Raw genomic sequence first — 23,310 nt, forward strand, 5'->3', positions numbered from 1 at the left:
ACTCTCCATTTGTTATAAACACGTCGACTTGGAACTGTTGACACATTACGTTCTTATGGATCAAATATAAGAAATCACACAGTAAATATTGTATAAAAATACATTGGATTAATATCAAAATTTTAAGTTTGTCTTACCAGATGTTATGCGTCTTGTTCCATAAGTCACTGGTCTGGGTTAACACCTAGAAGGCGGCTTGTCACTTATACAATTATTGTTGCAGCCGAGTGAATATACCCGAGTGAAGGGTTCCGCTTATTTGACAAGGAATGTGTCAGAAAATTTGAAATTCAGATTAAATGACTTCTTATTTGCTAAGTGTATTTTTATTACGCGAGTCGTCATGTAGGTTACCTGCCGTAGTCCTAATTACCTTACCGTGCGATTGTAGACTATCACTGTGGTAGCCGACAAAACTTCACTGTTAAAATTCAAGATAAAAGATTTTTTATTTAACGTTGCATATTGCGTAACACAATAACATTAGCTCTGTAGAGCTATTATTGCGGCAATCAAATTAAGAAAACAAATAAATAACATAAAAAATTATATATAATTTAATACAGATAAGTAAAGCAAGGATGTATACCAAGACCATATTTAAAGACAAAGCATTGAACTAAAATACATACAAATGTATATGTACAACAGCACATATTATGACTATGAGTATCACAGAAAAGTAAATAGGGTTAATTTTAGGTTAATAATGAATTCTAATTTCTTTCATACCTACACGTGTAATACTGGCTAGTCTAGGGCAATACACTCATGTCGTCTGAAGCTGCATTACATGGCTACCCATGCAATAAAGCCTCGTGACGTCACAGCGTCAACTAAATTATTATTTTCCCTGTGCAATTGTAACCTTATAAAATGATACAAACAATGGAATTTGCGTTGAAAATATAACGCAATTGCCATGCATAGAGAAATGGTGTGCATTCACTGATTTTTTTCTAATTCATTTAAAAATGGCGGAAAGCCGTAGTAATATATACAATGTATATATAATATATATAGTCATGCCTATGGTATCGTATATTATAATTTAAGTATCGATGTCACTTTTTTAATTTCATTGAAACATGAAAGAAATTTTGCTTGCAAACTGTGAATCAGGCTAACAAGGCATAGTATGAAGACAATTTACAATACTGTTCATCTTGTAGCCTATAGTATATAGTTTACACCATGTTCTTTTGTGACCTTATTGATTGGATATATTGTTATAAAATTGATCATGTATAAGTAGAATACTTAGAGCAAGTAGAGCACTTGGAACCCATCACCAAATTGTAAGCCCGCCCTTGAAGCATACATCAAGGCAGTTAGGGAAAAGGTTGCTCCTCACAATGATCGTGCCTAGATCGGTAGGGACAACCTGTCTACATAGTAGCGCCGAGCGCTTCATTCACTACAACAAAATGCTGAAATATCATCAGGCCGGCAGATAGGGGCGCGGCGGTTGTAATGGTGAACAGTGGGGGCTGCTTTGCAGAAGCAGACCGTCGGCGCTCTAGCGCACAGTTCTACCAGAAACTTGATGGGGACCCCACATAGGAACACACCAAACTAGTCAATGGAACTTTAGATAGGATCCTGGACCGAGGAGATGTTGACGAAGTCACAGCGAACTTTTGGCGGCCAGAGGGCGCTCGGTCAGGCAAATTCTGTCTATTCACCATGGTCCACAGGCCTCGCAACCCGGGCAGGCCGTCAGCTCTGTAGGCCACCCTGCCGAGAGAATATCTAAGTACATTGATTTTTAATCGCGCCCCATTATTGAAAATCTACCATCGTATCTAAAAGATACTACTGAGTACTTGAATAAAACGCCTTGCTATGACCTACCGGATAGTACTCTGTTAGTTACGATGGATGTTGTCTCTTTCTACACTAACATCCCGCACGCGGACGTCATTTCTGCCTGTCATGCGGCATGGAACAGACGTGTGTCTAACCATCTGTCGACACAGAGTTTGGTAGATCTCCTTGGACTTGTCCTCACCCTTGGTGACTTCAAGTTTTATTACGACAACTGCTTGCAAATCAGTGGTACAGCTATGGGCACCAAGATTAACCTATCCCTAACCCTAACCCTAACCCTTTGTATGCCAATGTATTCATGGGACAATTCATGTCTTAACATCAGCCCCAATCAAACCTTTCAGCTGGCTCAGATTCATTGGCGATATTAAAATCAAATGGACCTCCAACCCGCAGTCTCTCGATGAATTTATTGAACATTCTAACACATTCCACAATACCATCAAATTCACTGCCGGTTTATCATTAGATGCCAATATATTTCTAGACACTAGATCCACCTTTGTTGAAAAGGGCCATTAGTACTAACTTGTGTTCCAGATCTACTGATTCTCATCTCTGTGCCTCCGTCCCACCAGTTGTCGTCCCTCGCATGCCACCAGGGGCGTTCCCTGTTCACAGGCTTTGCGAATCCATCGAGTGGTGTCCGACGGTGCCACCTACGGGCGCCGGTGCGGAGAGATTGGGTGCCGCCTTCTCGCTGCAGGATGCAGATAGCATCTGGTCCACCAGGGTGTCGACAAGGTCCACGCCCTGGATGGAGCCTGTCTCCTCATATGCCGGGCCAGAGCTGCCGCTCGGCGCTTTCCCTGTGTGGTGACATTCCATTGGATTTGGGACTTTGCTTCTATGCCAAAACACCGAGAGGATAGGCGACTGGAGCTTTCGAGTCGTTGCTCATTTTTTGGCGTTTGATCTTACTTTTTTTTATATTTGTTTTAAAGCACCATAGACATATCTCATTAATTGATTGTTTTGTAAAAATATCAAATGAATTTTCAAAATCCTAACTGTTTCGAAATCAAAAGGACTCTTTAAGTGTTCGGGTCAAATTAATACACTGAAGCTTCTTCACTTTTGGAGAAAATCATATTTTTCTGTCACTGTTTCCCCGATGCAAATATTCACTCGCCATACTATTCGGAAGGTCTTAATCACTATAGTGTTTTTTTCCTATTGAAAACAAATGGAAAATACTACGATGTCAGTAAATAAATGTTTAATTTCTTAATTTGAATCCCAATTCTAGATATACGTTTGATCTGTTTTCAACAAATATTTTTCTATGAAAGTGTGTAATGAACATGTGGACATCATAAAAGAACAAGCAGTCCCAACTGCTATTACGAGACCGTAAAATGTAATCTTGCTCACCTCAATCCAAGAACAAGAGCATGAAAATGCATTTAATAATCGTATAAACCTGTATTTTTTTATCCTCTTTGTACGCACAGCCAGCTCATACGACGTGCAATATACTGACAGAAACATTTACACGTAATGTTTTCCACATGTCATTTAAAATGTCCTTTTAATACTGATGGTAATACTAATAATAAAAACAGAACAAAACAATAGGGATTTCCATCCGAAGAAGAAATTTGTAACAAAAAGGAAAGAAAAATAACTCAACGACAAACTTTACAATTGTACCGCTTTCGCTATATCATGATAGCTCTTCTACCTGAAGTGCAGCAATCATGGCATGGCGAAACCACTAAGAGGATTGTAATCGAGTTTTAATTTTTTATATATTTAACTCTACATGAACACGTTCATTTTCTTGGCTAATAATATATTTAATTAGCTTTTCTTTTGATAAATTTGAACCAAGAAATACAATTTATCTGAAATATACACATCAATTTTTTTTTATAATTTCAATTACACTGAAGACGCGTCCGCAGAAATTCAAATTACTTTGTAGACATTTTCCAATATTTCACAGGAAGATGAAATAAAAAAACAAAAAGTCGCCAAGTATAAAGTGTGTATTTATCAATTATATAATTATTTTCATTTTATTCAATGCAAATAATAAAAGTTTTGTGTATTAAACATCTCTGAAAACACAACTATCATGCGAGATTCCGCTATGGCGTATTTCCTAGACCAACTTGAATCGATGAAATTTGCCAGACTGTTTGAGAGAAATGCAAGAAATATCTAGTGTATAAATACATATTTTTTTTTTTGTTATTTTTTTTTCTTAAGAAGTTCCGCCTTAGGTAATGTGCGAGTTCATCCCGTTAAGCTTCATCATTATGAAACGGAAAAGACGAAGCTATTTTTAATCTTTAAGGAAATCATTATTGATTTTTCTCGCTATTATTAGGCCTGTCTTGTATTGTCATTTCCTTTATTTAAGCTCTAAATATAGCAACATCCAAAAAAAAAATCATTGTACATTGTCAAAATATTTAAACCAAAGTCCGAATGCTTTAAGTACTGAGATATTAATTGTTATTCAAATGCGTTGCAATCAGTGGCCATGATGGATTGAGTAGCTGATATATCCCGACACATTATCACAACCTCCACCTCTGAGTCGCGAGTTCAAATTTCATGTAGGGCGGATGTTTTTTCTCTAGGTACTCCAGCGTTCCTCCACCATCTAAATCTTGCATGTATGTAGATGACCCTGGCTGTTTATATAGGACGTTGAACTAATCAAACCAAACCAGCACTGACTAAAACACTGTTTTGGATGGAGTTAGATTATGTATATATATGCATACGTTAGATGGTTTATGTTACAAGGGTGTATAATTCAAACTTGGATTTGTTCTTATATCCAACGAATACGGGCATTTAGTGTGTACTCTTTACCTCAGACCACTAATTGCCTGTTCAATTAATCAGCAATGCATCACCGTTGACCCAATGCTTTAGGAGTACTTACACTGATAGGATAATCCTGTACGTGGAAGCGGAAGTATGATCTACAAAGGAAATCCTTTGCCAGGCGGCGAACACAAACGTGTCCTTGGGAGTGAACAACAAGTTACAATACACAACAATTTATTTATAATCTGTACACGGCCGTCACCATGGAGGAGTTATCTAACAGTACAGGTATATTAAATTGGAATTATGAACTCGCAATGACTTTGATCGTCATTGATATATTTTTAGGGATTTACATTGTGGTTGGTGTATTAGGAAATGTAATGATTATTTACATCTATAAAGTTCGCTTGGACATTAAAACAGATGATAGGATATTCATTCTGGCCCTTGCTGCTGTGGATATAGTGGTTTGTGTCACTGGTCCAGCGTTCTCATTGACAAGGAATATCCTACCAGTGGCATTTTACGGAAACACCACATGCAAGATTCTCTGGTTCTTCACAAAGGCAATGAACGCTGTTTCTGTGGAATTGGTGCTTGTCATAGGAATCGAGAGATATCTGAAGATCTGTCGACCTTTCGGAATGCAAATGAACAATCAAGCGAAGATCATTATTTTGGCGTTATCGATAATCATCTGTTTTATAGGACATGCTCCTATATTCTTCTTCTATGACCAGATTCCCGTCCAAAACATCCCTCTGAACATCACTGGGAGTAGATGTGGACGTATACATAGTCCAGAATATCCACTAAGTGATACTGGATATATATACCTTCTGGTGATATTTGTATTGGCTGTTGGAACACTCGGACTTATAGTGTTGTTGTACGTTCTGATTGGGCGTCGGATCTACAAACGCATACAGCAAAAACGAGAGCGATCCATGTCAAAATACTCATTCGAACCAGACCCAGCTTCTGAGCCTATGTCCACGACAACTGAACATGAAACCTTCAAACAATCGAACAGTTGCGTCAAGGCTAATGAACAGACACCGAGCGTGCAAAGAACTCCAGGACGGCGACGATCGTCATCGGTAACTTTAAAGAACTGGCGAGAAAAGCATCGTTATTCTCTAATGTTTCTAATCATTGCCGGAACCTGTGTCGTCACTTATATACCGACGCTGATCGTCAACCTGGCAATAAATTTGGATTCTGCGGAGTTCTGGAATTTCACCTCACCAAGTCTACGTCAGTTGTACTTGTACTTTTTCCAGGTTTATATTGTGAATCATGTTGTAAATCCGTTTATTTATGGCTATTGTGATAGGGCATTCCGAAAAGAAATGAAGAAAATGTTATGTAGAAAATAAGTACATATATATGTAGCAAAACCAAGTAATGATATATTTTCGAGTTGAATTTATTTTTGCATTTTAATTTTACTTAGAATGACACAATTGAATTTTTCAACGAACATACATTTTGTGATCTGGCTTAAATCATATCACTGATTACAGCTGTAATTCGCGTATAAATTTTCTGCGGATAAATCAATGTAGAGAAAAATGTCTTTCTCGAGAAAGTTTCCGATATGTATAATGTTTCTGCTATTGTAACATCATCAATGGTATTTAATACATCCCATCATCAGCTATATCCAGTAATGCTGTTAAATGCTCCCGGAGGGTAGTCGAATTCCTGGGCACTTTCAACAACATGACGGTCTATGCTTTCTCATATGATCTTTGACTTCGTGATATAAAATAAGATCGTGGAAGCCAGAATATCAGACAAGGTAGCAGCTACATATATTTGCTGTTATTGTCATTATTATGTATTATCTTTAATGTATTGTATTATTTAAACAATGCATTTCGAACCCATATTGTCAACTATTTTGTCTTTCAGACTGATAGTGTCAAAATAAACATTTCTTTTACACATATACGTTCTAACTTGTTTCATTTGATCCAAGCATCGCTTATGGGTTTCTTTTTAAGAAATTGACGTGATTTTATGTGTGTGAAAACGAATGAAATATTCAGATGTGGTTTTTTTTTTCTTCAAGTAAAATAATGTTAAACAGGATTGTAGTAGATTATAAATTGAAGAATCCATATTGTCAACTCTTTTGTCTTTCAGTCTGATAGTGACAAAATCAACATTTCTTTTACATATTTACGTTTGCAATTGTTCCATTTGTTCTAAGCATCGCTTATGGGTTTCTTCTTTAAAAAATGCAATTGGTTTTTATGTGTGTGAAAACAAATGGAATTTCACGTGCGTTTTTTAAAGTAAAATTTTAAAAAAGGACTGTAGTAGATTATAAATTGATTTGAAACGATAGTCATTTCAACAATGTTAAATACTTAGTCGAATATTTATCCAAATTATTTCCTGTTTGACTTGTTGTATCTCTTTTATCATAGTTATTCTCATGAAGACATATATATCATTACTACATATCATTACGAAGCCTTAGTACGGGTAAACGGGTTTATGTGTGTATGTTATTATAATAATACCATGAGGAGCACACTGCACGCATAGCTCCTATTAATGGTGATGTCATAATAATTATCCATCCACTCTATATGATTATGTCTATTTTTAGATATTACATATCCGTCGATGAAGTACTTACACGATACACAGTGTACACATGATGATAAGGGTGAGTCAAGGAAGTTAACTGTTCATTGCTTAAGGCTATGAATATGGGGCAAAACGTAACTCCTACATTGTATAAGTTGTCATATTTACTTGGCATGACTTCACTCTGTAAAGAGGTCATGTTGTAATTATTATAATGCATTTACCGACATAACATAGCGTTCAAGATGATTTCCATAATATTTGCAAGTGTGTTCGTTCAACATAGACCAAATTGTATTGAATGAGTATTGTTTTTGGCTTTTCAGGTTTTGATAATTAATCAAGTAACGTAAGTGAAATCCGTGTATGTAGATCGATAATAATAACGCTAATCGTATTCTAAGATATAGACCATGTCAATTCACGTGTTTTATGCTTGTCCCCTCCCCTAAAGGAACTTGTGTTGTCTTATTTCATTTACATATGGATCATAACTGTACATATAAATATATTATTAAAAGTCAAGATGGTAACTCATTGATTTGCTTTTGTTTTGTTTTGATCACGTGTAGGATAATAGAGAGCAGGATGGCTAACTAAAAATCCATACAGTCAACTACAATGTAATGTCATTCACTTATTTTAACGTACATTTAAGATGTGGAACAGTTTTGCCAGAAACATGTATGCACGTTTCCTGCTTTGCTATAACATACATTTTTTGTATCCCATGGGTAGATACTATGACAGTGATACTTACACCTGCAGTATCGAGGATGACGAGATGAGCATGACAGGTTCAGTCTCTTAGTTGCTAACTTCTTATTTCTAGATTGCAACATACCTATACCCCTTAATAACGACGCTCAAAAGGGTCAAGGTACAGTGTTTTTTGATGCTATGTAATACAGCTGCGTACATTAATGTGAGTATATAAACGATTAAGCACACGAATCAGGTTGTTTTTCGAAAGTCAATAAATCGATATAAACCTGGGTCCGAATGTAAACATCATAAACTTAGATGTGCGATGTAGTATAATGATACCTTTTGCAGTGTGAACTTATAAACACCAACACATATTGATGAATACATATTTATATAATTGTTACATTTCTTAAATTAATAAATAACCTACATTCATGTAACAACACTCACCATCCATCTTTCAGAACAATCACACTCTCTCTTCATATAACCATGTAATCCATATGAATATCATATGATTTCGCTCATTCGATTCGGATTACGTCTTCAATCCTTCCGGCACAACGGTACATTTAAACGATCACTTATTTGTTTCATTGAAGTTGACCTGATTTTTAATTATTATTTAGGCAGGTTCCATGGATGCGCAAATATAGCACTCTTTTGATTACATAAAGTGTAACCACAGTTTTGTATGCCCCCATATTAGTTTTCTAGGTGTTTTTGTCTCGTATGAAAGAAGTAAAGATTGGGGTTTTGTATTTCTGTTGTGTAGAGGTGTACTTGTTGTTAGTACAGATAGGCATTGTTTTTCTCGTGTCGAAATCACAGTAGTTTCTGTTGTATGTTGTTTAGTAGTACAAACTAGCGTTGCTTTCCTCCTCTCGTTTACACAGTATATGGGTAATTGCTATTGCCTACAGTTGTTAAGTAGTGTTTATGTGTAAATTCTGTTGTTTGCTGTTGTTTAGTTGTATAGACACGTATTGCTTTCCTCCTGACGTTCACACAGTAGATGTGTAAATTCCATTGTTTGCTGTAGTTTAGTAGTACAGACTAGCGTTGCTTTCCCCCTGACATCTACATCGTAGATATGTACAGTTTATCGTTTGTTGTTGCTTAGTAGTCCAGATTAGCGTTGTTTTCCTCCTGACATTTATATCGTAGATGTGTACAGTTTATCGTTTGTTGTTGCTTAGTAGTCCAGATTAGCGTTGTTTTCCTCCTGTTGTTTACACAAAAGATATGTAAATTCTGTTGTTTGTTGGTGTTTAGTAGTACAGACTATCGTTGTTTTCCTCCTGACGTTTACACAGTAGATGTGTAAATTCTGTTGTTTGTTGATGTTTAGTAGTACAGACTACCGTTGTTTTCCTCCTGACCTTTACACAGAGGATATGTAAATTCTGTTGTTTGTTGGTGTTTAGTAGTACAGACTACCGTTGTTTTCCTCCTGACGTTTACACAGTAGATGTGTAAATTCTGTTGTTTGTTGTTGTTTAGTAGTATAGACTACCGTTGTTTTCCTCCTGACGTTTACACAGTAGATGTGTGAATTCTGTTGTTTGTTGTTATTTAGTAGTACAGACTACCGTTGTTTTCCTCCTGACGTTTACACAGTAGATGTGTAACTACAGTTAATGCTTTATATGCCTCCCAATTCGTTTTGTCCTGTAACTTTTGCTGTAAACTCTCTTCAGATGGAATCGGCTGTAGCTGTAATCAGAATAAATATAGCCCTATTACAAGGCTGATGTATTTATCATGAACGAGTTTGCTCCCTTGAACAACCTCAATTTTCACTGACATATTTTATGTAAAATTTCGGCAACTCGGTTTCCAAAAGCATTCCATTGTAAACGACATATTTACAGGTACATGTAATACGTTATAATTTATGAAAAAAAATATATTATTACAAAAAAATCAAAATTAATTTCATTGAATCGAAAATGAAAAAAAAAAATAAGCTTATACATGTATGTGAAGAGAAAAGCATTGTCTACATTTTAAAAGAAATAGTACAACGATGGTTTTTATCTGACATGTAAAAAGAAGTGAAGATATATAAAGTATGTTTATGTAAAATATAGGAAATGATTTTAATTCTGTCATACCGTGTGTCGTATTCGTTTGGCCTCCTCGTCCGTGAGGTATTGTTTAAAGAATTTCCTGTTGATAAGGATACATTCCGCTCCCTCCGAGACCAATATCGTACTGGTGGTTTTACCTATCATCCCAAAGGCTACTTGTTCTAAGCCCTATATAACAAACAAAAATATACCGAGTGTTCAAACTAAAGACTAGTATGAATCGATAGATATGAATAATCACGCAATGATTTTCTATTTTGAATGTTGCATTAAGCAATTATATATTTCAATATAAAATAACCAAAAAGTAGAACATGTACATATATGTGTTCCGTCTTTGCATATTACAGAGTTAGCTCTCTTGTGGGTAGGTATCGATCGTTACGTCAATATTTTGTGAGTGGAATTCACGTCGTTTTCTCCGAAAAGTATGACGTTACTTTAGCAAACACATAACTTCATAACCAATACCTACCCGCAAGGGCAGATAACTGTGTAATATGCAAATACAGAATACCAACCACTGATTAAAATGGCTTGTTGGATCGATAGGCCTACAGTAATATTGCTCAAATAGCGTTGCACAAATTTCGACACTTTACGTTTTAAAACATGCCACTAGCGGACCATCAATAGTTATATGAAGGACGAATAAAACATCAGAAGGCAAAATCGTCAATTTCAATTAAAGAAAGGTGATCAAATGTTTGGATCTAATATATAAGACAATTTAGTATCAGTTTGAAAATTAATTAAATCTTACATATGTCTCTCTAGGACCGAGTTTTTGTATCTGAACAAAGACAGTGTCGTGCTGTTTGTTGAGCTCCGAGCTGCTTGGATTGCTTTCAAGGCTTGGGAGACGTTCCTTAAACATTGATGTTCTAATTAACTAGCTTAACAAAATTAAAATAAATTGAACAAAATGAAATGCTAGGATGCTCCTTTTATATAATATTTTATAAATGTCACAAAAATACCTTATATTAAGATCTTTTTCAAGATTTATAGAACAAACAATTTTTTTATAGATAAACCAATATTAGCTTAACAAAATTAAAATAAATTGAACACAATGAAATGCTAGGATGCTCTTTTTATATAATATTTTATAAATGTCACAAAAATACCTTATATTAAGATCTTTTTCAAGATTTATAGAACACACAAATTTTTCTATAGATAAACCCTTTTGAATCATATATCTTTCGTGTGATTTTAATAAAAAAAAGTCTTGTTAAAATTTATCATTACACAGTATTTCGTTTAAAATTTTATGGATTGCCTTTACATTACCAACTTTTACTGAAAACGACATTAGTAAAATGTTACTCACTTTTCCTTTTCTGAAATTGTTTGCATGAGTTTTCTCGTAAACTTGATCGATACGTCGCTTGTGATCCGCCGTAGAAAGTCGTTCTGCAGTGAAACAACAAATTATACAATTTTATAATGATGTTGATTCTGCGTCATCCATTTCTCTTATGCTTATTCTAAATACTTCAGGCATAGTACAGAAAAAAACCCAACATATTTTGAACTGCTAAACCATTCTTACACCTAGCCCGAGAAAAAGACCTAGGAAAGTAGCGCTTCTCGGTGGTAATTTTTGTAAGCATTCTGGATAGGAGATGACATGACCTGGACCGATACCAAACTGTGTCGACAAATTCCAGGTTTTGATGTAGTAGTGCGCTCTGACCCTAGTCTGGCGTCAGGGCCAGAGTATCTCGAGCTACCTTCTACCAAAAAAAAACCTAATGTAGATACCCTTATTTAGAAAGAACTTGATATTATCAAATATGTACAAAAATTAATATGAACTTAAAATAATAAAAAGGGTATGTTACATGTATGATCAAAGTGGTTTTATACCAAATAACTGCCAGTGCAAAAAATTCTAAAATAAAATATATACCAAAAATAATATTCATTCTCATAACTTGTTGTTTAATTTCAACCTTTTCATCAGCTCATTTAATTTTCCTGACCTACTACACTAGCTAGAGAGCCAGTGTTACACTTACCAGCTTTTGATTTCTGTGAGAAGAGATTTGCCATTGTTTCGGACGTAAACTTCCGAAACTTCTTTGGTACATGTACATGTATATGCCCTTCACTAGAGAAGCTCCGAGGGGAACGCGGTGAACACCAATCAACTGATGAATTTGAAGATGTTATAGATGACGACACGGATTGTGACATAGTGATGGGCGGTAACTCTGTAACATCAATGTAGCCTAATCTTATCAACGGATTAACATTTTATTCTTAATAAAATATCGTGTTATTCTTACCTTCTGAAAACTTTTTTTAATTTTTGGTTTGATTAGTTTAACGTCCTATTAACAGCCAGGGTCATAACAGGACGTGCCAGGTTTGTTGGTGGAGGAAAGCTTGAGTTCCCGGAGAAAAACCACCGACCAGCGGCCCCACTTCTGAATACCCATTCTACCCATTAATGAATTTTAGAAAATTTGATGCACATGGTATTTATGTACTCATTCCGATATTTTAATAAGAGCTAAATATAACTCATTACTTGCACAGCCCAAAAAAGTGATATAAAACATGAATTTTTGCGCTTTATAGAAATTAAGCACTATTACGCAGAAAATTGTTTTTGAATTGATTTATTTTTAATTTAATTACTTATACAAAATAATGGGACACAAACTTTTGCCTGGTAATAACAGCTTTTCTTCATAACCATTCATTGTTTTTGACAGTTATATATGTGATATTAGCTTCGATAGTGTAACTCAAAAGACTGCTGGAATGATAATGGTGTCGTCCGGCCGAAATGTATAGTAGGCCTGGTAGGTATATTAGTTATAATGTGATTTATGCGTAACTGATATCCTATAGTGATAATGTACAGAAAAAAATATATCAAGCGAATGTAAGAAATCAGAGAAAAAACAAAGAGGGGAAAAATAACAACTGATACGATGTAAGTTTGATTGATGAAGAATCAATCGAAATCTGTATGTCATAAAAAGATCGAAGATCAGCTGCTGTTGTAACGTACAGGTCACCCTTTTATCAATAATTTTATCAAAAACAATAGTACAAAATTGAGATACAATGTATACAACGGACTTAAGCATTATATCCTGATACATCAAAGAAAATCCCCAACCAAATACAATTTCAAAGGCAAACGTAATATCATGGCTCGTACTATAACTTACTGAACGGTCTTTCCTGTTTCTTTTGATTTGGTTCTAATCCTGGTATATTGGGTCGTGTGGTTTGAAGCGCCTTCAAAACTCGACAAGTTCCGGTTTTGATGACGTAAACCCACTCTGACGTATTGCTGTCCTTGCAAAGGAGCAGACCACGCCTAAAGCCAAGGAAACACATATAACGCATGGGACCATAAAGCATTTTTCATTTATATTCCTTTCGTAATTTGTGAATGATAATATGAAATAATTTGAGAAAATCCATATCCATCTCCATTTAAGTTTAAGTCTTTTCCGCCACTATAGACCTGACTTTCTTTACCTACTGTGTGGAAGCAGAATTTAATCTGGTATAATTCGACCGACATGGTAATCAAAAAGACTATTATCCTTGAGTGGCACATACACAGTGTTTCACTTTTTGTGCATATTCTAAATTTGTCAAAGGTTTGCACTTTTTCCTATATAAACAAATTTGAAGATTTATTTTTTTTAGATTTACTGTAATTGGTCTTTTTTATAAAGACGTACAAACAAAAACATTATTCCTTATGATACATTATAGATAACATTACCGGAAGTATGTGAAACAGCATATTTTCGGATCATGATACGGAAGTCTGACGATTGGCCAGCCCTTCAGGAGTATGACTGAACGAAGGAAGCGTATGTGTTCTGGCTCCTGATCTTTCTCCACTGGCATAAATATGTCGATGAAATCATCTCTCCCCACCGCCAGCAGTTCCACACTGTTTTTACATGTGACTGTTGCGCTTCTCTTCGCACCATGCATTAGCGCAAGCTCCTGTAATCAGATGAGGTTTTCGAAATATAAACACTTTATTTTATTTCTCACATATGTCTTTATATTATTTAATCGTCTTAGATAACGGAAATGAAAGTCATATATACAATATATGTAACAATATGTGCTATTTGTTTATTAGATAGAGCAGCTCTTGCCTTATGCCTTATAACGCGTTAACGCTGTCACAACTAACGTCAAACAAATAACGTCATTAACGTAGCAGCCATACAAGTATCTTGGAATTTCTTGAAAAGACAATGAAGTAAAATGAGACTTACCCCAAAGCTGTTACCTTTCCCGAGTAGTGCCGCTGTACGTACTAACTGTTCTTTGGTTTCTGGGTCTGTTTCCAGTATCGTCACGACCGCTGTTGGTAAAGATACCATAAAAGTCAAACAAATTTATTGTGAAATTGACAGATCTATTGGACGCATTATCATCCCAACACTTTTCAAGAAGATATCAATTCCAAGGAATGCTTTCAGAAAACACATGTTCTTGTCTCAAAATTTTCCTCAGATCTCTTTGCAGTATTAAAAGTTTTTTTACCCAAATTAATAAATTTTATATCCCAAAACAATAAAAAATGTGTTCAAAACTGCATACAGAGCATACATATGCATGTATGGTCCTCCATGATGAACAGTGAAAAACTAAACTGAGTAAATGTTTCAGTGCGAGTACCATATAGTACCTGTGTATGGATCTGTCAAAAAGTTCATGCAAAATGTGATGCATGCTCTCTTATGATAAAATAATCCAAAATAAATATAAACGACTTGCAAACGTAGTGATACCAGCTTAGCTAAAAGATAATTTATAAAGAAATTATATCAGTGTAATGAACAACATGATAGAATTAACGACCATTAATGGACACTAACCACCTATTCTGGAATATTTATCAAGGGATGTAATGTGATGCAATCGATCAATGAAATGAACGAGGGATCTTATTCATAATTACCTGTACCAGACAAGATGAAATAGAAGTTATCTGCCATATGACCCTGACGAATAATAACCCGTTTGTCTTCAAAACTGCAAACACACAAAGCCATAACTTAATAATAGGATGTTAAAAAGGATGACATTATCCTTCCTGTATAATGATTTAAAAGAAGCATTTAATGTGTTTTTCTCATTATGACAATACAATAACTTAGGTTATGGTGGAATCGATGAATAGAATAATAAAAGTATCGGATTAAGGAGTAAGTTGTATAATTCTATCATTGTAATAGAAATATTCAAAAATAGATTCACGTATCCATGTGATATCGCTGTTGTAGAAAATGCTTTTTTTCTGCCATCTGTCTTTATGAGTAAGTAACTACTCGATAATATGATTTATTAGTTCTATTGGTCGTTTAAATTTGGAACCATTTTATTGGGATCATCAATGCTATTAATCCATTTTGGAATGCGTGTAAATAAGAACTCAGATTTGTCAAAAATTTAAGGATTTGTAACGTTCACTTTCCTTATGCAAGATTTGCTTGGTGGAAGATTTAGTGAATCAGCTAGTAAAAGTAACGGATTAGGGAGCACTTGGTAGATTTCCCTCACAGACTGTACTTTAGCTTGTCAAAACTACCTTTTATGTATCATTGAGATGTTGTTGCCCTTTCCAACATCTCTAATTAAAAAATAAGGATATTCATAAATGGCAGTTCAAAATATAGAACCTTTCTAAGATCACCAATACCATTGTAAATACATCAATAGGAACTCAAAAATGACATGAAAACACCGAATTGATGGCGTACATTTTCTTGATATAAGCGGGTTTGATAACTTAATAATAATGTTGTTTCCGAAGCAATTTTAAATCATACTTATCTAAAGTGCAAAGCTGTAAATCTTGCAGAACTCACCATTCATACCAGCCGACCCGCACTAGAGATCGCTGCATTGTGATGGGGAATTCCCCGAAAGCCTCCACAGCATTGTTAAGCGCTAATAGCGCCACCTTCAGGTGATCATCAGTTCTGTCCCTTGGATCCATAGAGAGGATAACTTTGGCCTCATTACTAAGATAAACCTTTATCGTATACAGATAGACAAAGATAATGTATTGTATTATAACTAAGTGTATACATATGAAGAAGTTTACACCACATGAACAACGTATTAAGATGCTTCATATAATCAACGTGTGTCAGGGATCGCCAATGTTACTTATAGTCTCCATAACAGGTCGACGTGAAAGTCATTTCTATTCCTTGTGATCAACGTCAGCCTTATGTGTTCCCAGCATTCACTTCATTAACGATGGTTTGATATGAACATCAATTCTGTCTAATCAGCCAAGCTGATTTGGCATGGGTTAGTGAAATCTAAATAGGTTTCGAATAACAAGATCACGATGTGATTTAAGTAAGGGTATGACTCTCAACGTATGACACCTGCAATAGTTCACCAAATCTTACGATATTATTATCATGGAATCTTACACAGTAAAATACAAACAAGTTTATGTTTCAAATATTAGGATGATTTTGACAATACTATCTTCTCTGTTAAGCAATGCTACATGTAGCGGTAAATGTATCCTTCAAAATCGATATTACCTGATTTTGCTTAATATTAGCAAACTATTTAGCGGATCACATAATGAAATTTTAAAATAAAATTTTAAAAATAGATATTAAAGATATTAATAGAATTTATTTAGTTGTCAGAATTATTCATTTATCTGTATGGAACAATCTATCTACAATTGTAAGGCTACCTCTTTCTTTGCCCTGTAATCACTTGGGTCAAAACTAAGTCCAAACATCTCGTAGGTTCTCTTTGAAGACGAGAAGTCATCATGAGCCCAGGAGAGGTATTTAGCATCACTTCGGTGTGTCTGTCTGTTTGTCAGAGTCGCCCGTAATAGCACCTGTACCGTTTTCACTACCCGTCGGAATCGTACAAGTGGCTGAAAATACAAAAATAACTGGATAAACAAAATACGAAAACGTACCAACATAGAGTAATCTTCACCATACAACGAACAGTACTACAGTGTTCAACTGACTCTTCACAGCAAAAAAAACACAACTGGTGTATTCAGACAAACTACTCCTAAAAAGGCTGCAAATGCAATAAATATAACATTAAATTATCAAAGCGCTCCACAAAAGGCCAAAGGTGAGGCGTTGTTGAGGGAGCCATTATAAAGAATAAAGTTAGTTAGGAAGAAGAGAAAAGATACATATAGATCATAAATATAGACGCCTTTTACGATGATGCAATAGGGGCAGCAGGTACAATTCTAACGCCCTACCAGCAGGGCCGAGTCAGTTATTAACAAGAAGGATATTGCAATAGGTAGTAAATACATTTTGATAATATAACTCTTTTACCACGGGTTACTATAACCATTATAATATCCAATTCTGGACTATTTCTGTGACATAACACAACGAAATGCTCTTTATGCGACATTTGATGATAAGTTAGTTTGATATGTAAAATATAATGTACATCAAACTAATCGAATTACGACGACTGTATTACTTTAAAGTTTGGCGTCGGTCTCTCTGTAATCTTTTAAGGAAGTATCTACAGGCATGTGATAGGTGGGGTTTTTTGTGGTTTTTTTTTTTTGGTTTTTTTCCCTCAGCTACCTTCATCTTTACCAGGAGGTAGTCCAGGGGTGAGTATAACGACAGTGAAAGTAACATCTGGGATATCGAGGATAACTACAGTATAGTTAACTACTTGTGGGATACAGTGTCCCGTTGTCATTGGAGACTACCACAACGGGATGAGACAGTTGACATATTGACATATTTACTTTCCTCCTCCTTTTAATTTTGAAATAACTTGTTTTGCTTGGTTTGAAAATAAGAAACGTCATTTCAATCCGTTTAACTTATTTATTTTAAACGACAACGAAATCGGCACTAAAGAAAAAGACCAAAATAAGAATTATGGAAAAAGATAAATATAAAATATAATGAAAAACTAAACAGGGCTTAATTCGAAATCTTGGTAATTTGTGCTACTGATGAACAAGTTTGTAGATTTATCATTTATTGGTTCTACCTGTTATAGAATAACTTTGTGTGTAATTACTCAAATGTGCTTTTAAATGTTTAGCGAAATTGACTTTAAAGAACTACTAAACAGGCGAATGGAAACGTTTTGGGTCATGTAAGCTTCTATTTAGTATTACGCCTATCTCTCTTTCATGATCAGTCATGCGTGTAATTATATTCGCTGATTATCACAATACATGTCTTCGGTATTCAATCGAATTATATTATTTATTTCCAATTAAAGCATTTAATTAGTTCTGATGGCATCTGATATATTTGAAGTATATCTTGTACAATGCATTATTTGTATGTATTCGCGTGAGTTTTGACAATAAAAGTGAAAAGTCGCAGTTCATTATTGAGTTTTATCAGATAATGGTGTTTGTTATTATATAAAATATATTGTATTATAATTGTTTCGTTTTTTGGCCTGTTACTTTCTACGACCACAAACAATTTGATAATACTCTCCCTTGGTTACGCACAAACCACTTACCTATGTATTTCTTTGAATATATATATTAAGCTTTGGTCAATCAAAAAAGGTCTAGTTTATACGGCGATGACTTTTTGCTTTGATTATCATGCATTCAAGACGCATGAAGTATATCTGCTGTCAACGATATGACATTTTAACCAACATATAATTTTATATTTACTTCTTGTTATTGAATTTATTCATACATGATACATTAAGTATGTTATAATAAAATTTCTTCACAAAATGACATACAAAATTATAATAGTAATTTGATGATAAGATTTGACAAGCATTATAGAGTTGAGACTATATATAACGTATTTTGACATTAACGAGCGGTAGAATTCAGTGCGATAGAGAGTTGAATGCCACATAATTAAAAAAAGCATCTGTATATATACATCTTAATCACATTAAGAAAATGTAGTTATTAAGCTGGCACGTGTCAATTAGAGACAATTATTAACACAAAATCAATGAAAATGAAAAACTGTTTTTGAAATAAAATTTCTTTGAACAATCATTCTACCTGAAAATCAAATAGAACATGCTTTGAATTTTAAATGATACAATATTTTGTTCATTAACATATTGCATACAATGGTTGCTTTCGAAAAGGAAAAATTATATGCTTACTTATATGTTCAAGTTACATACTTATGATAAAATCGATACAAATAAAAATTCAGTATCCGACCTTTCTTTTATATTTCCTCTTTAGCCCATACTGGAAGCGTTAAAGTTACACCTACATGTATTACTCTAGTAATGCATAATAATCACGTAAAAACGTGATTCTGAATGTCTTTTTTTTCAAGCACAAAATAAGCATATGTTACGTGTATATTCAGTAGATATGTGAGAATTAAACGGAATCGTTCTGAATGCTGACAGTCTGAAATGTTACCTATATATCTAAAATTGACAATATTGAAAGCCCAAAATGACAACAATTTAGACACCCAAGCATTTATTTCTGAGAATATAGAAACTATCATGTTTATATGTTGTGCCTTCAAACCTTGATAGTCCTTGGACGAGGTGGCCGGTGTCGAGTTAGATACGCTTTAGTACGGTCCCTTGGTCTTGGTGTAGACTTTCTCAAGTCCGCAAGATAATATGGCGATGTTAATCCCAGAGACAATGTCAATTTTGCCGTTCTTACTTTCTTCCCTTTACTTTTCTTCTCCACAAATCCATAACTCGGTTTGATACTCGGCATAACCGGATGCCTACTCCGGAACGAGTTCATTTTGTTTCTACTGTACCCGGACGGGTAAAGGTATGCGAACATTCTTCCTCCAGACAGACTATGGACTGGTTGTGTAAGACTAGTGTAATAGCTCTTACGGACATCTTTAATGACAATTGAGGGCAATAAATATTCGTTTCCAAAGCCGTCTTGTTCAGACATTTTGTTTGTTTCGTTTGAGTTAGATAACATATTTGACCCCTACTACAATGTTGTAATAGGGGACCTATTCAGTACATTTCGCCTGCGCCATTCTACCTGGTGCATAATCCAATCTCAAACAGAGTCGTAAATAACGCTACATAAACGAGAACTATTACCGATAATACACGCGTCTTTATTGCATGATCGAATTCCGTTAAGTCTTTAATTTTGACGTAAATTGGTATATTATACTAAAAAACGTCTTGATATCTGTAAATTAGAGGATAATACCGAACGCGATAATACTGTATTTAGTTGTAATAACATTGAAAACATACAAAGGAATTATGATATTCCAGTTTCTTATGTTATGTCACACAACTATAAGATAATTGTTCTACAGGTTATTTATAAGTTAGATTTAACATACAGAAGATAAAATTTGACATTAAGCCAACTTATTCAATATATATTGTCAGTTTCTAGTTTCAGTCCATTGCGATAGCGGATTATTTAATTTTCACAAAATTACTGTAAAAGGTCTCGTAAAGGAGTCCAAATGTGCTGATACTGAATAATGATATGAGGACAACGAATCTGTATATTGAACAAAACAATTTGTTGTTTTTTCCCAATTTTCATCTTGTACCAGCTAGCCAGTCAATCGTCATCAGAAAAACATAATCCAATTTTAGTTTTAAATTGAGAAATAAAGGAAATTCCAAAGAAATCGTCATAGAAACAAAAACACGTCCGCAAGTATACCGTAATCCTCACACCTCAATCTTGGAGCTTAGATGTGTATTCGAGTATTTCCTGATGACACCAATGCAAAGAAGATCCTGTATTATCACACATTACTATGGATCCATCTCATATTTCTGACCTCCTTCACAGTAATGGGTCTACGTTTACTTTTACAAACTACTGTTTGAAGGATTACGATGTGAACTATCAGTTTTATTGTCCTCACACATTTTTCTTCTATCACCAGCGCATTATGTAATAAATCCTTGTATTATATTACGTATTAATCTTTATCGTAAACTTCCCGGCATGTGACTCTGACAGAGGCGATGTTAAACTCCCCACACAAAAACCTACAAATCCCATGGATATGAATGCAGCTACATGCTGAGCAGATCCCTCCGAGGAATGGTCATCTATTCCACCTCCTATCGTGTCAGGTCGATCTATATGAGTTTAGGCTTTAAACCATTTAAATACGGATCTGATCTGCTTTGAAAAGAATTAATTTTCCAAGCTGGTCTACATACACAAATGAAAACCTAAAGCACATCGATACATAAACACATTGTGAAATGTGATTACGCCGACAATGCCGTATTCAGACTATTTAATTTGTTATATTGATGTGGGAATGCTTCTATCAATCCCTCATGTTCAGGTTAACCTAGAGAGATAAATAAGAATCACATCAGAAAAGTAACCCATATACCTACCTAGTGTCAAATTCCTGTTTATCACTACGGATATTTTTCAAATCAAAATGTTCTTGATCACGTGATAATGATAAATTGTTATTGAACCGCGAAAGTTAAAATAAATTGATATTCCATAGCATATTGGGTGATAGTTTAGTACCGTTAAGCGTGGATGTTTTGTTGCCTTTGAAAATTGGATTAGCCTTCGGTGTCGATGACACGACATGCGGTATATGGTTTAGTAGATACCGATCGAAGTTCCCCACACAAGGTTCGAATTAGATAGCTATTGATATATATGATTTGACAAACTGTGAATTAATATAATCCATTGCAAAACATCTGTGAGAAAATATGCTATAGATAAAATATAGATAACATTATTTATCTACCGTACAGCGTGTTATTTTCGTGGGGAGGACATTTTCGCGATTTCGCGTCACATTTCTATGATCGCATAAATATAATCTACGAAATAGTTGCATGACATCTACCCTTTAATCCATATCGCGAAAATTTTAAATCGCTATCATACGATTTTCTCGTTTTAAGATCAAATCGCGGAAATTTCGGGCCGCAAAAATAACCGGCTATACGGCATTTGGTATTTCAAAAGTTAATGTGTATTAAAAGACGCTTTCAATTTATTAGCACCTGGTATTAAAGTAAAACAAATACTAACAGCAAACGATGAAAGAAGAAGGCTATCAGGTCAGAAACATAGCCAAGGTCTGCTGAGGAAATAAATATCCCAAGAAAAATTGGGTCAATATGTCATATAAAGGTCAACTACGCATTAGATGTGTTGATACAATAAAGCTCTATGTGACTGTGTAATATGGAAACATAGATGTAGGTTTATAAAGATATACATTGTCGATATTTAGAGTCATGAGAGGATCGACTATTAGAAAGTGTGTCAACAACCAGAGATCGGATACAAGATGCCATGGAAGTATCAACATTCGAGTTGCTCCAGTGCTTGAGCATAAGGTCTTTATGATCATGATGACACAATTGGCATGCATAATGCACCTTGCTAACTACTGTTATCCAGATGACATTTAACCTCCCATAATTGCCATCTGAAAGCATTTCATTATTTAAATGAACACTAGGCGTCACTATAAAAAGATTTAACACAGATGCAAAGCAAAGCTAAATAAAACAGCCAATATTTATTTTATAACACAGGAAGGCGATGAGGAATGTAGACGGGTGTGTCTACAACATACAATAAAAACACACTTCGATCTTAGACATATTTTTATCTCTTAGATAAAGAACTTTATATCTTTTGCAAAAAAATATATAGAGATAAGGCATGCTTCATATCTTTAAATAGAATACTATTAGTGTATTCAAGCCATCAAAATTATTTTTAAAATGTTTTGGTGCAAGGTGCCGCACCATAAAATGATGATAAATGCGATTCATGTTACATATGTAACATGATAATGAAAATGGTAGGTTTCTTGAATTTAAGCACGACGTGTTACTAAACATAAAATCCCATATATTCTATCTACGTTTTGATATGTACATTGTATAGGAGGTTGTTACGTGTTGGACACACCTTACCAATGAAATTAATCCATTAAGTATGCGTACAATAATTTTATTGAACGATGTTCAACATGACTATCATTCAAATTCAAATTGCGATCTTTGGATTTATTTATTGACGACTAATCAGACTCATCAAATGACATGATATTTTGATATATGATCGCAGGATGTATATGTTTCTTAAAAAGTTTTCTTAAAGCATCCATATTCCAACCTACCCATGTCCAATTTTACTATTACTTTTCTATACAAATGTACTTACATGTAAATATAGCAGTATTTATTGCATTTACCTAGTTAACAAGCACGGCAGGTAATAAGTCATTCATTAAGTACACGGATTTTGACTTGAGTGGAATAAAACATA

General features: G+C 34.6%; 2 protein-coding genes across 5 annotated transcripts in view; one reads left to right on the forward strand and one right to left on the reverse strand.

The window, feature by feature from the left end:
* The first annotated feature begins 4,725 nt into the window (after positions 1–4,725).
* Positions 4,726–7,761, forward strand: LOC138328258 (cholecystokinin receptor type A-like). Its single transcript, XM_069274972.1, has one exon. It carries the CDS (start codon positions 4,881–4,883, stop codon positions 5,997–5,999), a length of 1,119 nt encoding a protein of 372 aa, XP_069131073.1. The 5' UTR covers positions 4,726–4,880; the 3' UTR covers positions 6,000–7,761.
* A 545-nt stretch (positions 7,762–8,306) lies between these two features.
* Positions 8,307–23,310, reverse strand: part of LOC138328257 (cyclic nucleotide-binding domain-containing protein 2-like) — a 31,316-nt gene continuing 16,312 nt past the window's right edge. For 3 of the 4 annotated variants that reach the window (XM_069274970.1, XM_069274971.1, XM_069274968.1), the window contains 11 exons: positions 16,756–16,947; positions 15,899–16,065; positions 14,989–15,062; positions 14,300–14,388; positions 13,789–14,018; positions 13,220–13,371; positions 12,053–12,247; positions 11,362–11,444; positions 10,789–10,893; positions 10,050–10,193; positions 8,307–9,648 (listed from right to left, as the gene is read on the reverse strand). In XM_069274970.1, coding sequence (XP_069131071.1) covers positions 9,508–9,648; positions 10,050–10,193; positions 10,789–10,893; positions 11,362–11,444; positions 12,053–12,247; positions 13,220–13,371; positions 13,789–14,018; positions 14,300–14,388; positions 14,989–15,062; positions 15,899–16,065; positions 16,756–16,947 — 1,572 coding nt within the window. In that variant the 3' untranslated portion in view covers positions 8,307–9,507. Of the gene's footprint in view, positions 9,649–10,049; positions 10,194–10,788; positions 10,894–11,361; positions 11,445–12,052; positions 12,248–13,219; positions 13,372–13,788; positions 14,019–14,299; positions 14,389–14,988; positions 15,063–15,898; positions 16,066–16,755; positions 16,948–19,554; positions 21,429–23,310 lie in introns of those variants that run through there. The other variant, XM_069274969.1, reaches the window with a different exon arrangement.

The sequence above is a fragment of the Argopecten irradians genome, chromosome 7 (assembly GCF_041381155.1).
Source record: "Argopecten irradians isolate NY chromosome 7, Ai_NY, whole genome shotgun sequence".
NCBI classification, from domain to species: Eukaryota; Metazoa; Mollusca; class Bivalvia; order Pectinida; family Pectinidae; genus Argopecten; species Argopecten irradians.

Bases quoted from the DNA above. Each gene is read 5' to 3' on its own strand.
- LOC138328258 (XM_069274972.1), top strand. From the start codon at position 4,881: ATGGAGGAGTTATCTAACAGTACAGGTATATTAAATTGGAATTATGAA.